Source organism: Apodemus sylvaticus, chromosome 3 (assembly GCF_947179515.1).
Source record: "Apodemus sylvaticus chromosome 3, mApoSyl1.1, whole genome shotgun sequence".
Taxonomy (NCBI): domain Eukaryota; kingdom Metazoa; phylum Chordata; class Mammalia; order Rodentia; family Muridae; genus Apodemus; species Apodemus sylvaticus.
Genome location: NC_067474.1, coordinates 113,656,523 through 113,669,544, shown reverse-complemented (window position 1 = coordinate 113,669,544; position 13,022 = coordinate 113,656,523). Strand labels below are relative to the sequence as shown.

The window sequence follows — 13,022 nt, the reverse complement described above, 5'->3', positions numbered from 1 at the left end:
AGCGAGAGACTACAGCCATGTCTGTCTAGAGAACTCTCTCAAATAGTAGGTGACTTTTCTTTACATTTGGCACTGGTAATTCTGATTTTCCTCATCCCCCAATTAGGGGAATGTCAGGTGAGGGTGGTAGGAGGTGATGTTGTCCTTTGCAGATGACTCCTAGAGACTAATCTTGGGTACATATTAGATATATCTAGGGAGTTGCTAAACCGCCCAAAGCATAGGCTGAATTCACTCATCTCTGTGGCTCTAAGATGTGTAGCTATTTAAACAAACAAACATAAACCCATTGAGAATTGTGATATGCTTTATGAAAGACTGCACAGAGTTGACCAGAAGGCGTTCAGAGGTGGGAGAGGATGCCTGATGAGAGATCGAGTAAGCATCTTACCAAGAGTTCCCGTCTCCCTGTTCTAATGTGACTTGATAATGACAGCCAGTCTGGACAGAGGAACCGGGAAGGTCATGAGTACAGCGAAGTCGCTGTGATGTAAGATAAGTCAGAAGTCGGTTGTGGCTAGCCTGAGATGATGCTTGACTATGGCAAATGCCAGTGCTAATGAATTCAAGTTCTGTGACAGTTGAGATTTTGGGGTAATTGAAGTTGGAAACACAGAATAGGCGAGTGCTTGGCCAAATGGTGTAGCCTCAAACAGTGCAAATGTAATGAAAATGCTTGGCTGAGCATGGCTTTTCAAATCTCTTTTGATCAGGTTCTTAAGATTTTTCCATTCACCAGGAAAGATGTTTTTCTTCTTTCCTGTTGCCACACTTGTATCTACATCTAGATCTCCTTGACACCAGTGAACACAAATATTCATCTTTGTCTTCTCTTGCGGCAGCTACTTCATAAATCAGCCTACAACATGTTGAGTTGAATAAATATTTGCTGAATAGATGGGGAATTTATTTGTGAAACTTGAAAACATCATTTTATTCTTTACTAGATCCTTATTTTGGCTAAATGAATAAATGTTCTATTTTGGTTGAGGTAATATATTGTCAAAGCAGATACTGTATATGTATTGCTATGTATGCTTGAGCTTTATGGAAGATGTTGTATATGTCAAAGAATGTAGCATTGTTTGTTTTCCAGAATCTTCCATGTCTTAGCACATTCGTGGTATCTTCCACACATCACTGGGTACATCCCACCCCCATGGGCAGTTAGACCTACTCTATTTGGTGCTGGGACAGAATTTTCTCAATCCTTACACAATATGGTTGCCTGATTATTTATTATATGCATTAGATTGTGAGCTCCTTGAGGGCAGGAACCCTGTCTCACATATATCTGTATCTTGATGCTCACATAGTGCTTGGCACTTAATTAGTGTTCAACCCATGTTGCTGAGAGACAGACTGCATGTCTGATGATCAAAACCGAACACATTCCACTTTGTTGTCTTCTGGTTGCATAGATAAATATTTTACTTTGTGAAAAGTTTTGTGAATAGTTTCTAAACAAAAAGAAGATGCTATGTTCCTTTCACCTGTATATTATTATTTATATGACTATATAATGTTTTTATGTTAGTGTAAATGGCAGCTATGAAAAAGTTTGTATGTGAACCTAATGCATTTGTTTATATTTTAGACTATAACTCTTTTAGGGGTCTCCATATAATCTCTGATTATATAATTGTCAGTAAGACAAAAATGTAGCATTTGTAATTATGGCACAGAAATAAAATCTTTAAAAAGCATATTAAGGTGACTAGATATTGTGGTACTTGCATTTAATCTCAGTATTAGGGATGCTGATTCAGGAAGATTGAGAATTTAAAACCAGCCTGGACTACATATCAAATTCAAGTCCAACCTGTGCTACATAGTGTGACTATCTCACATTGAAATAAGAACAAAAATAAACAGAATCATACTAAAGCATTTGAAAATTGATTAATAGAGCTTATCAAGGGCAGTAAATATTACTGTATTTGCTACTCATTTAAAATAGAATCACTCCTTTACAAAAGGAATGAGCTGATTTGTCTTACAGTCTGATGATACAAGTGTACTGACATGCTATGTAAAGAGTGCTGCCAGATTTAAAGTGTTTAATTTTTGGCATTTCTAAACTGTATTGTCATAGTAGTCATAGTAGTGATGATGATGATGACATCAGTCTCTAACCATGTTGCTGGCTCAATTTTGTGTAAATACTGTACATTTTTACATGTGGTGGATTTTAAAACTAACACACAAGCATAGGTCTAAACCAGAGCACCTCCATTATGAAGTAATGTGCAGGGTGTATGAGAAGTAAAAGATAAACAGCATAACGTAAAAATAGAACTTTGTATCATTCATAAGCAATTGGTATTTGATCTTCAGAATGACTCTCCGTTTTAGTAAAGCCGCCACATCGTATATTGATGCCACCAGGCTCGGGGCATTTTCTTATTTTAAGTTCAAAGTGATGTTATTCCCTGAATGTTCACTTCCTTTAGGAAAAAGGAAAGAGGGCTGGAGATGTAGTTCAGTTGCTAGAGACTTTGCCTAGCATGCATGAAGCCCTGGGTGCACAAACTAGGCGTGGTGGCATAAGCCTATAGTCGCAGCATTAGGGTCAAGGCCATCCTCAACTATATGTGAAGTTCAAGGCCACTTTTGATTACATGAAGCCCTGTCTCAAAAGAGCAGGGAAGGGAAAGAGGACTGAAATGTATCTTATTACTCAATGAATAGAAAGAAATATAATTGTAGAAGCTTTCTGAATGGTTGGATGTCAGATGGGTCTATCACTGAGAAGATAGTTACGCAGTTGAGCTTTTATAGTAGGCACATTGTTCTTCACTGGGCCAATTTTGCCCATTTTCTCAAATAGTTATTAAAGCATACAATTCTTACATAGATGTGAACCATCCAGCATTTACTACAACCAAGTTTCAACATGCTGTTATTTGTTACAGGTAATCTTTGGTAAATCTAGCTGTTCAGAATTTTCAAAGGAAGCCTATACAGCCGTAGTATATCATAACAGGTACTGAATTAAAATATTTCTTTCAAAGTTACTCACTTCTTAGTGGCATTGTTAGCACTCACATTAGTATGTTTACCAAATGCTTTGCTGCACTGAACGTGCCAAATTCACCACTGACATCAGCATGATGATTTTCAGTCTGTAGATGCACAGCTCTTCTTCGTAGACAAGTCAAATGTTAGACTTTAGACAAGAACATCTTTGTAAAATTCTGTTTCTTCCTGTAGCATTGATTACTGCTGGGACCTCTGGCCCCTTTGATCTCCGCCTTACTATTCTCCTCAGATACTTCCTTATTTTGTTGTACTGTGCTCTGCTCAAGCTCCTTGTGGGGGCGATATGTTCACCATCCCATGATCCTTGGATTTAGTAGCTCTCCAGGGTTAGTTTGGTAAGAAATTGCTAACCTTGTCTAACTTTTATTTTCTTCCTTCTGTGTATGTGTGAGGGGTAGTTGTTGACTTATTTAAGGGAACAAAATTACAAAATTTTCCTATTGGGTGAGCTGTTGCAGAATTGTGTATCACATGTCAGGGCTACAGTCATTCATTTCTCTTCTGTTAGCCCCTCTTTTACAGTCTTCTTGTGATCATTTTGGTTTGATTTTATTTTGTATTTTTTCTCTTATAAAGCAATAACTATGGGAGTTTCCTTCAGCCTCTACTTTTTTTCTGCATTTGTAGCTTATTGCTTATGGTTGTCAAATTTGAGATCTGTAATGTCTCTATTCGCTGCTTAGATTATCTACATACCTGTCTGCCTTTTCTTCTCTTTCAGTAGTAGCCATGTCCCCTCTCTCTCTTCTTGGCGTGACTCAGTCACATCTGCTCTCAGTCCCACTCCAGTTCTTCAGAGTATGGCAAGCTCCTGTCTCTTGCCCATCACAGCTGTTTCTTGGCTCCATCCTTACTTTATAGTGAAGCTTGTGCCTCACGTATGACCAGCCCCTGAGCTGTTCCCTGGTGCTGCTGGGGTCGTGCTCTCCACTCTCCTTTAACCTTCCATCTCTCTCACCTCTACTTTGCAACCACACTTCAGTTCTGTCTACACTTTGAGATGTTCTGTCTGTAATGACGTCAAACAAAATACTAAATCTTTGCTCACAATTCTGTGTCGGTTATCTAAGTGGTTTCTCTCTGCTGCAGTCAATGAAACTACTTCTGTTTTAACATGTATGTGGAACACTTCCGAATCCTTTCCAGTCCTGACCTTTGTGCTCCTGTATCTTTTCATTGACCCATGAGACACACTGGTTTGCATGTCCTGTTTTCTTGGTTCCATGTTTGTCTTTACAGCATTCTATTTTTAATAAGGATACTACCGTTTTTCTGGTTCAAACTTTGACATCTTTGACGTCCTCTTCTATTCTCTGGAATCTAATCAAAATTGTAAGTCTCAGTATTCTCCTTCCTGTTTTTTGTGTTCTCTGTTTCTGGGCCTTTCTTGAACCTGTGCTTACTAAACTCTATACATTCTTTCAGGCCTCTATCAAATATCATATTTTGATCTCAAACTGGAAATAGTCTGTTTGACTTTGTTCTTGAAGTGCTTAACCTCTGTGATCTCCATCAGGAGCTGATTAACATTTTTTGTGAAAGACCAGATAGTGTATGATGCAAGCCTCTGGCTACATACCATCTCTGGCAGTCCCTGAGCTGCTACTGTATCACTCAAGCACAGTAGTCTGTCAGTGATGTTATAGCAATGGGCTATGGCTGTGCTCTATTGAAAGTTCATTATGGACCTTAAACTTTCAATTTCTTATCAAGAAGTATTATTATTCAGATTGTTAAAACCATTTAAAATATGAAACCTATTCCCGATCTTCAGAAATATAAAACTAGGTAGTGTACTGGGCTTTTTGACATCTCTGTCCAATTCATATTTATACTAAGTTATATAGCTTTAAGGGAAATTGTTGTCTTATTTATCTTTAAAAGAACCATGAAAATAAAAATTCAGTTCACATATGACAAACCAACATATTGAAATCAGTAATTCTGACAGACACCTTTAATTTAATTTCAGGGAGAAATGAAAAATCTAAATATTGCATAGTGGGAAATAGATTTCTATAAAAACCAACAATTTCTAAACATTTCTCAGTTTGGCTGGGTTATTATTATTGTTTTAATTATTAGTGGAAATGAAATGACAGTACTGCCTGACATTGCTTAACTCCAGGTTGTTGTAACTCACGATGGTTGATGAGCTTAGGAACAAGAGACACGCTTTGAAAATGGTCACCAGGCATCAGACTCTCAGCTGGCAGCATTAGCTCTTTCTTGTTGCCTTATTTAAGGCCTAAATCCACTTACTGTTTCGGTGATCAACTCCATACCTGCCAATGTAGATTTTAGGTTTATTTGAACAAGAAGAGTATTGACTGATCGACATCTGAGAGAGGACCTTCCCTAGCAGGGTGGACAGCCTTCACTTTAAAGGTGGTCAGAACCATATGGCTTAGGTGTATTTCCACTGAGTATAATTCTTAAAGATGCTGAGAATGGGAAAATAAGATGCCTCCATTGAGTTCTATTTTTTATTTGTATATCAAGAAAAACAGCCAGAATTCTATGAAAGTGTCCCTTGCAACAACCCCTTCTGTTGAGAAGAAGCATCATGACCATCCGGCATGACATTCTTTGTGTTAGCATAGTGGTTAGGAGCACCTCTATGCTGTTAGACATGTTCAGTCTGCAGGCTTTCTCTGATTTTGTCTTTATTGTCTACTGTGTCAACATTAGTCTGTTTGCTAACATTATTTATTCCTTTTAACAATGGAGCTTTTGAAAGAAAGCATTCCCCAGAGAGCCTAACTTAATGTCTAGGTATCTTTAGAGATATCCCTCTCAAAGAGTATCTTTGCTGGTACCCCAGCAAAAGGAAATGTTTCTGTATGGTATGGCTTAACACTATATATCCAAAATACTTGTTTGACTACTCTGTGAAGTGGGTACCAAATTTGGTTCGTAAATGTAGTATAATGCCCAGTGTGATGGAGATCTCATTATTTAGTGGTAATTATTAATGAATTTTCAAATAGTAGGATACCTCAGCTTATTCATAAAAACATTACTAACAATTTCAGAAACAGTGTTTGCTCCCTTATCTGGAAGTAGAAGTTAATTATTTAGAAATGAGGATGATGAAAAAAATTCCTTGGAGTAGAAAAAACACTACACATGAACCTAAGTTACTCTTACGGCCAGTCTGATAAGCAAATGCAGTCATTATCCATTTTAAACAAATTATTGACTGTTGATTTTTGTTTTTTGTTTCTCTGTATGAAGGTCTCCTGATTTTCATGAGGAAGTGAAGGTCAAACTCCCCGCCACTTTAACCGACCATCACCACTTGCTCTTTACTTTCTATCATGTCAGTTGTCAACAGAAACAAAACACTCCTCTCGAAACCCCGGTTGGATACACAGTAAGTCTTTCTGGTATTATATTACATTTATGTTAAGGGATTGTAAATGTCTTAAAATATTTATGAAATTTATACTCCGTAGATGTTTCCTGTTGTTTGCCTGCTGCCCATTTGATTTTCTGTAATGGAAAACTATAATGTTAAGGAGGCGCCTCACCACAGATGCTCACTAATGCCCTCAGCTAGTTAGTAACTTTCATAAAGGCTTAGGTGTTGGTTCTATTATTGGGTGTTTTCCTAAGATGCAGTTTAAACATAATAGATTTAATGACAGAATGATTCGAATGAGTAAAATAAAACCAAGAAGAGAGACAAGAAATGAAAGCCTTTGGATATTTAAAAAAAATAATTATGGTCATACTGCCAAGGTTAACTCGGTGAAGGTTATTGCTGTCGTACAATTTTGTTGAAGAATTTATCCTTCAACTTAAATTTATATTTGATTCAATATCTTTTATCTCTTATGTTTTTGAGAGAAATTATGGTAACTGCTAGGAAATAAATTATATTTATACCTTTATTTGCAGTATTCAAGGTTTTCTCTGTTTAAAATGAAACTATTGTTTTAAAATTGATTTTGTAGGTTTTTTTTTTAGAACCAATTCTTCCTTGGCTAATAAGGCTACATACTAAATATTTCATTTTCCAATAGTCAGTTTTGGAATTTTCATGAATTAAATATCGTCAGGGAAGTGGAGTGTTGAAGGCCCATCATTTCTTAGGTAGTTACACACGTGATGCCTGTTGATATGAGAGGAAGTTGGCTGGAGTCACATTCTTTTTTTTTTCCCCCAGAGACAGGGTTTCTCTGTGTAGCCCTGGCTGTCCTGAAACTCACTCTGTAGACCGGGCTGGCCTCAAACTCAGAAATCTGCCTGCCTTTGCCTCCCAGGGTGCTGGGATTAAAGGCGTGCGCCACCACCGCCTGGCCTGGAGTCACATTCTTAAAGCTGACTGTCCACATAACAATTTCAATAACAGATGTGTGTCTTCTTTATTTATAGTGGATACCGATGCTGCAGAATGGACGGTTGAAGACTGGGCAGTTCTGCCTGCCGGTCTCCCTGGAAAAACCACCGCAGGCTTATTCAGTGCTGTCTCCTGAGGTCAGTGCCTTTCAGCATGGATAAAAAAAGATTTTGATCCTAAAGATGTTTACCAAACAAACATTTGCTGTTTCTTCTTTGTGAATGCACATAATAGAGTGTTTTTCATTAATAATTACAATTTTTCTTTCTGAAGTATGGTAGCAAACTAGTTCCTACATGGCTAAGACAGGAGGATGGACGTGAGTCTGAAGCTAGCCTGGACTACATTGTGAATGTATAAGCATGGTATTTGTTTACAGACTGTAGCTCAAGACTTTCAAATAAACATACATATAACAACCCACCAGGCCGTCACCCTGTCCCTCATACCGTGTTCCGTCACCCCCTCTGCTCTCCCCATCCCACAGCCCTGTTCTTCCTGAGGCTTGTGCCGTATCTCAGGGCCTGCTTTTCATTTCATCAGTCACTCAGACACCTCTTCAGAGCAGTCCCCTCTGATTATTCTACCTAAGAGGCAGCCACTACCTCCTGACTTGTTGCTTTGTCCTTTCTCCTTGTGCTTTTCACCACTGGCTGATAACTTAATGTTTATCTGTTTCCTGTCTATAGAGTATAACTTTTGTGAGAGTAGGATATCTGTACATATTCACAGTGATTCTTAGCTCACTGTAGTCCCTCGTGAGCATCTAGGAAACATGGCGTGCTTTCTTCTCCCAGCCTCTGTCTGTTGTCCAGGCACTGTTTCAGTTTGTGTGGCATTGTTACACACAAGCATGGCCTTTTCCCCGAGAGTAAATACTGCTTACTCTTTATTTGCTGTTGTTTTAAACAAATCATATTTCAGAGTACATTTATATAAGAAAGTGTATTTTTGTGGAACTTACTTATGGATTTGTTATTATTGAAATAATTTTCAAGTGCAAAAGCCAGTTTCTGAAGCAAGGCCAGTGGTTTTCTTGTAGGAACTGTGGTATAAATGCTCGTACAAGACATGCAGACTGACTACAGGTACAAATACAAGAGCATGCTAACCGTCTGCAGATGGGGATAGCATACATGAACCAGTCAGCCAGTACTGAGAGATGGCTCAGCAGTTAGGAGCCTCCTCTTCCAGAGGGTCTAGGATTGGTTCTCAACACCACGTAGCAGTTAGCCACTCTCTGCAGTTGCTGTCACAGGGAATCAGACCCTCTTTTGGCCTCCATGGGGACTGTACAGATGTGGTGCACAGACATGCATGTGGGTAGAAAACCCATACATATAACAGTACATAATAGATTTTTAAAAATAAAAATAAAAGTTTTACAGTGGCACATGCATATAAAGGTGCCATGATGAAACCCATTACTGAATTCCTGAAAAGTTAAACATTTAAAACGGCGATAATAAGCATTTTTAGTTTTAAATAATCTGGAAAGTATATTTCTTGAGGTGAGCCAAACACAGAAAGATAAGTACCAAATGTTCTCTCTTATATGCAGATAGCTTAGTGTGTGTGTGTGTGTGTGTTTCAGAGGAAGTTAATACAGGTTAAAGCTTAAAAATTCATAAAGAGACCAAGAGAGGATAAAAAGACTTGCTGAGGATTATGGGAGAGGAATGTGTCGGGTGGACAGAAGAGTACACAGTGGGGAGACTACTGGCTGGGGAGCATCAGCTGAAACATGGCACCTAATACCTCCTTCTCTCCTTTCCTCCCTCCCTCCCTCCTTCTCCTCTCCTTCCCATCCTGTGCTGAATGTAGTCCCCAGGACTTTTTTTTGTTTTTGTTTTTTGGATTTGTTTTTTTTCGAGACAGGGTTTTTCTGTATAGCCCTGGCTGCCCTGGAGCTCACTCTGTAGACCAGGCTGGTCTTGAACTCAGAAATCCGCCTGCCTCTGCCTCCCAGAGTGCTGGGATTATAGGCGTGCGCCACCAACGCCCGGCTTCCCCAGGACTTTTTACATCCTAGACAAGTGTACTACCATTGAGCAAAAGGCCCAGCCCATTTGATGAATTTAACCTTTTCTGTTTTATTAGGTCTTAATGCTGGGCTTGGTATGTAACCATGCTTAAGTACTAAGAAACTTATTTTTCTAACAAAACTATTTCTTTAATTTTACCTAGTACTTACTTTTTGAAGCTCTTAAAATATATGTAGCTTTATTACGCTTCATCTTCTCAAACTTCCGATTCTTTTCCTTATACACATGTGTTCCTCGCCCTGAACCCACAAGCACTCTTTTGTGGGGCACCACTCCCAAAGCTGAGGGAGTCAGCTTTGCACCTCTGTGGCAGATATGAGAGAGACAATATGAAAGAATAATACTATAGTGGCTTACAGTTTATGTGCCCATGTTGCTCTGAAGTTGTGAGAAGGCAAAAGAACATCGTGACATTCTAAGGGAGGGAGAACAGAGTTCTTTTCTTGGGACAGAAGCAGAAGAGGGGAGGAAGTGTCCTGGACAAGGGAAGTCTTGAGCCCACCCATAGTGACAACCACAAACTTGGTTCTGCCTCTTAGATTCCACCACGTCTAATGCCATCTTCTCATGACTCATCAAGGGAGCAGGCTACTCAGGAGGATAGAAGCCTCTGTGGTAGTCACTCTCCAGATGCCCATCACTTGGCATCTATGCCTTCGGGCATACTCTGTCCAAACCACAGCAGTGCCCACAGCATGCCCTTGACTCTTGCAGTGAGCTGTGCAGGTGTGCTCCACACTTCTGCGCAGCCATCATTTTTCTGACTTATTTTTCTAGTAAAACAGCATGTCTAGTGATACCCTTATTAATACAGGATGTCCCAAATCGGTCTCATCCTTGTTGACTACTGTTAGAACCTCAGAATGAGAAGAGCTTAGTCACTAATGTGCCTCAGCAGAGTGGAGACATCTGGTACATGCACCAGGAGCCAAATTCCTAGGAGATAGAAGTGTTTTAACCAGGACTTAGATTTCTTTTTTCTCTTTGTAGAAGTATAAAACTTGGTGTAAACTATTTATCATTATTATGTAGACCTTAAAACAGTTTTGCTTGTGTATGCCTGATCAATATCAATTGAAAATACATTTGTATTACTTCATTATTTATACTTCTAGATGCTTATCTTAGAGATGTATTTCCATAATTGTGAGAAGATCTGAATATTGGATGTTTTAAATTTAATAGTAGTTACACACCAGATGGACAATGATGGCTTTTGATTTATTATTTTAGTTATAAAATAATATTTATACAAAATATTTTATTTATATTATAATTGCTATTTAAATCTATTGATCCAAGAGCTGAAATGTTAATAACTTGCATCATTAATTATCTCCCCTATTCCATATTTATTTGCTTTCAAATTGCATTAAATTAGCAGTTTTTAAAAGATTGTGATAAAAATGTACATAACATTTTTAAAAAGTGTACAGATTTTATGCTGCCAATTATCAGACTATAGACCTGTTGAATTTATAAGTATGTTCTGTATTTTACCTGCATAATTTTAAAGGGGAAAATATCTTTGAAAAATAAAGCTGGTTTCCAAACCTTATTATTTGACTCAGTGGAGGCTTTGAATCTCTACCTTCATGTGAGAATTTGTAATGGGTCTACTGACTATACTAGGTTTTCTCTCTACACATCAAAGGACAACTGAGAAGGGCCTGTGTTCTCCTTCAAATACTCTATGTGTTTGGCAAGACTTCAAGGCTGTGTGGATTTCATCTGTCTCAAGGGTGATTGTCGGCTAATGGCTAAAGTATGGCTGGCTTTGCTAGTTAGGACAGAGTTCCCTCTTTGGCTCTTTGAAGTGCCTTTCTCTCACACCCAGACCTGGATTTTTAAAGCATAAATTAAATACACAAAACCTGCTTTTGGGTTTTTGCTTGCTGAGGTTGCCAGCCTGTCTCTTCTTTTACCTTTTAAAGTCCTCATGTTCAGTTTGTCAATATTACCCAGAGATTTAGCTGTGTGTAGCAGGAATCCAGTGTATATGCTTGCTTTTATTGATGGGCCCAGGGGAGTTGGGAGGAAGGAATGGAAGATAGATATAATCAAAATACATTCTGTACATGTATGGAATTCTCAAATAATAAATAAAAATAGATATTTCTACAGTACTTAGTCATAAAGCCTTGGCAAGCCTGTGCACGCTCTGCTTGGTGTCTTCCAGGTTCCCCTCCCTGGGATGAAGTGGGTGGACAACCACAAAGGAGTGTTCAATGTTGAAGTCGTTGCTGTTTCATCCATTCATACACAAGTGAGTTTTAACATTTCTTAAAATCAGATTTCACTTAGATGAATTGAATATATATCTCACTTATAGCAGTTCTATTGTCTTGATAGACTTTAGGAATATATGTTAATTAAAAACAGATTTAGACTTTTTTCATTAAATGTCATTAAATACTTTATCTTTTAAATGTGACTGATGTATTTTGAACAATTATAGGTCTTTTCTTGTTTTTAATTTGTGGTACATGGCAAAATAGAATAGACAGATAGCAGATAGAAGTATCAACAAAGAATCTTATAAGATTCTTAACAGTCTATGGTATCAAAGAAACCTGGTAGCGAGCAACTACCTCGGAGCATCAGAGCTACCACTGCCTTGCTGTACATTCTTACTATCTAGCCCCAACCAGGAATGTAAGAAGGAGCCTTTCAAGTCATCAAGCCCCAACCGACTGCAACCACTGCAAGCAACAGAGAGTAGCATGGGTGGGAGGATTTAACTCCTGCCTTGCACCCTGTGAGAAGGAAGGTAGGGTAGGAGCTATGACTGCAAAGGACTGACCCAGCCGGGGGAATTACGACCTGACCCAGCAGGGGGCGGGGTCATGACCGACAGACTGACCGACTGACAGACTGACTGACAGACTGACCGAGGGAGAATCAGAGTTTTTGGTACTCAGGTGATGACAAACAGAATCTGAATGTATTTAGCAGCTGTCAAGCAAGGGCTTTTATACACGAGGAGCTGGTATTACCATTTCAGAAGATGTATCCAGTGAAAAGATGGCACAAGGAACAATTATCATAACCACTTGGCACAAGGAAATGCAAAATCAATCAGGTATAATGTTTCCCATGTAACAGATGCAGAGGATCAATCACAGATAATATCAATCTTCTTGCTTAGAATACAGAGTCACTTGTAGTTAGCAGCGAACCTTCAAAGAGCGTTCAAAGGTCCTTAAGAACATTTGGACATACCTCCTAGGTCCTGAGTTTCCGTGAGTAATCCTTATCTAACATCTAGCTCTCACCTTGTAAAAACTTCTTGAAATTCAATTTAAAGCTGTACTTAATCAATGCTTTCCATATCACAGTGTCAGAGCCACCTTCTTCTACACAAGTTGTTGGGAGGTTATTTTTTGTTGTAATAATGTAAATGACTATGAGACAATGCGTTGCAGTTCTTAGAAAAGAGTTTAAGGCCAGTGACTACTTCAAAGAATGGATTCTTATCCATGGCTGGGCTATTAAGATCAACTTGTGAAAAAAAGGAAGAGCGGAAGCAAAAAAAAAAAAAAAAAACTGCCGTGAGAACTACGGCTCAGAATTATCCTCTAGCTAGAGAG

At 38.6% G+C, this 13,022-nt stretch overlaps 1 protein-coding gene across 2 annotated transcripts in view; it reads left to right on the top strand.

Moving 5' to 3' along the window:
- Dock7 (dedicator of cytokinesis 7) overlaps positions 1–13,022 on the top strand; it is a 208,004-nt gene that overhangs the window by 115,416 nt on the left and 79,566 nt on the right. For both annotated transcript variants that reach the window (XM_052176813.1, XM_052176812.1), the window contains exons 16-19: positions 2,916–2,986; positions 6,280–6,418; positions 7,423–7,524; positions 11,612–11,698. In XM_052176813.1, the coding sequence (XP_052032773.1) occupies positions 2,916–2,986; positions 6,280–6,418; positions 7,423–7,524; positions 11,612–11,698 (399 nt within the window). The remainder of the gene's footprint in view (positions 1–2,915; positions 2,987–6,279; positions 6,419–7,422; positions 7,525–11,611; positions 11,699–13,022) is intronic.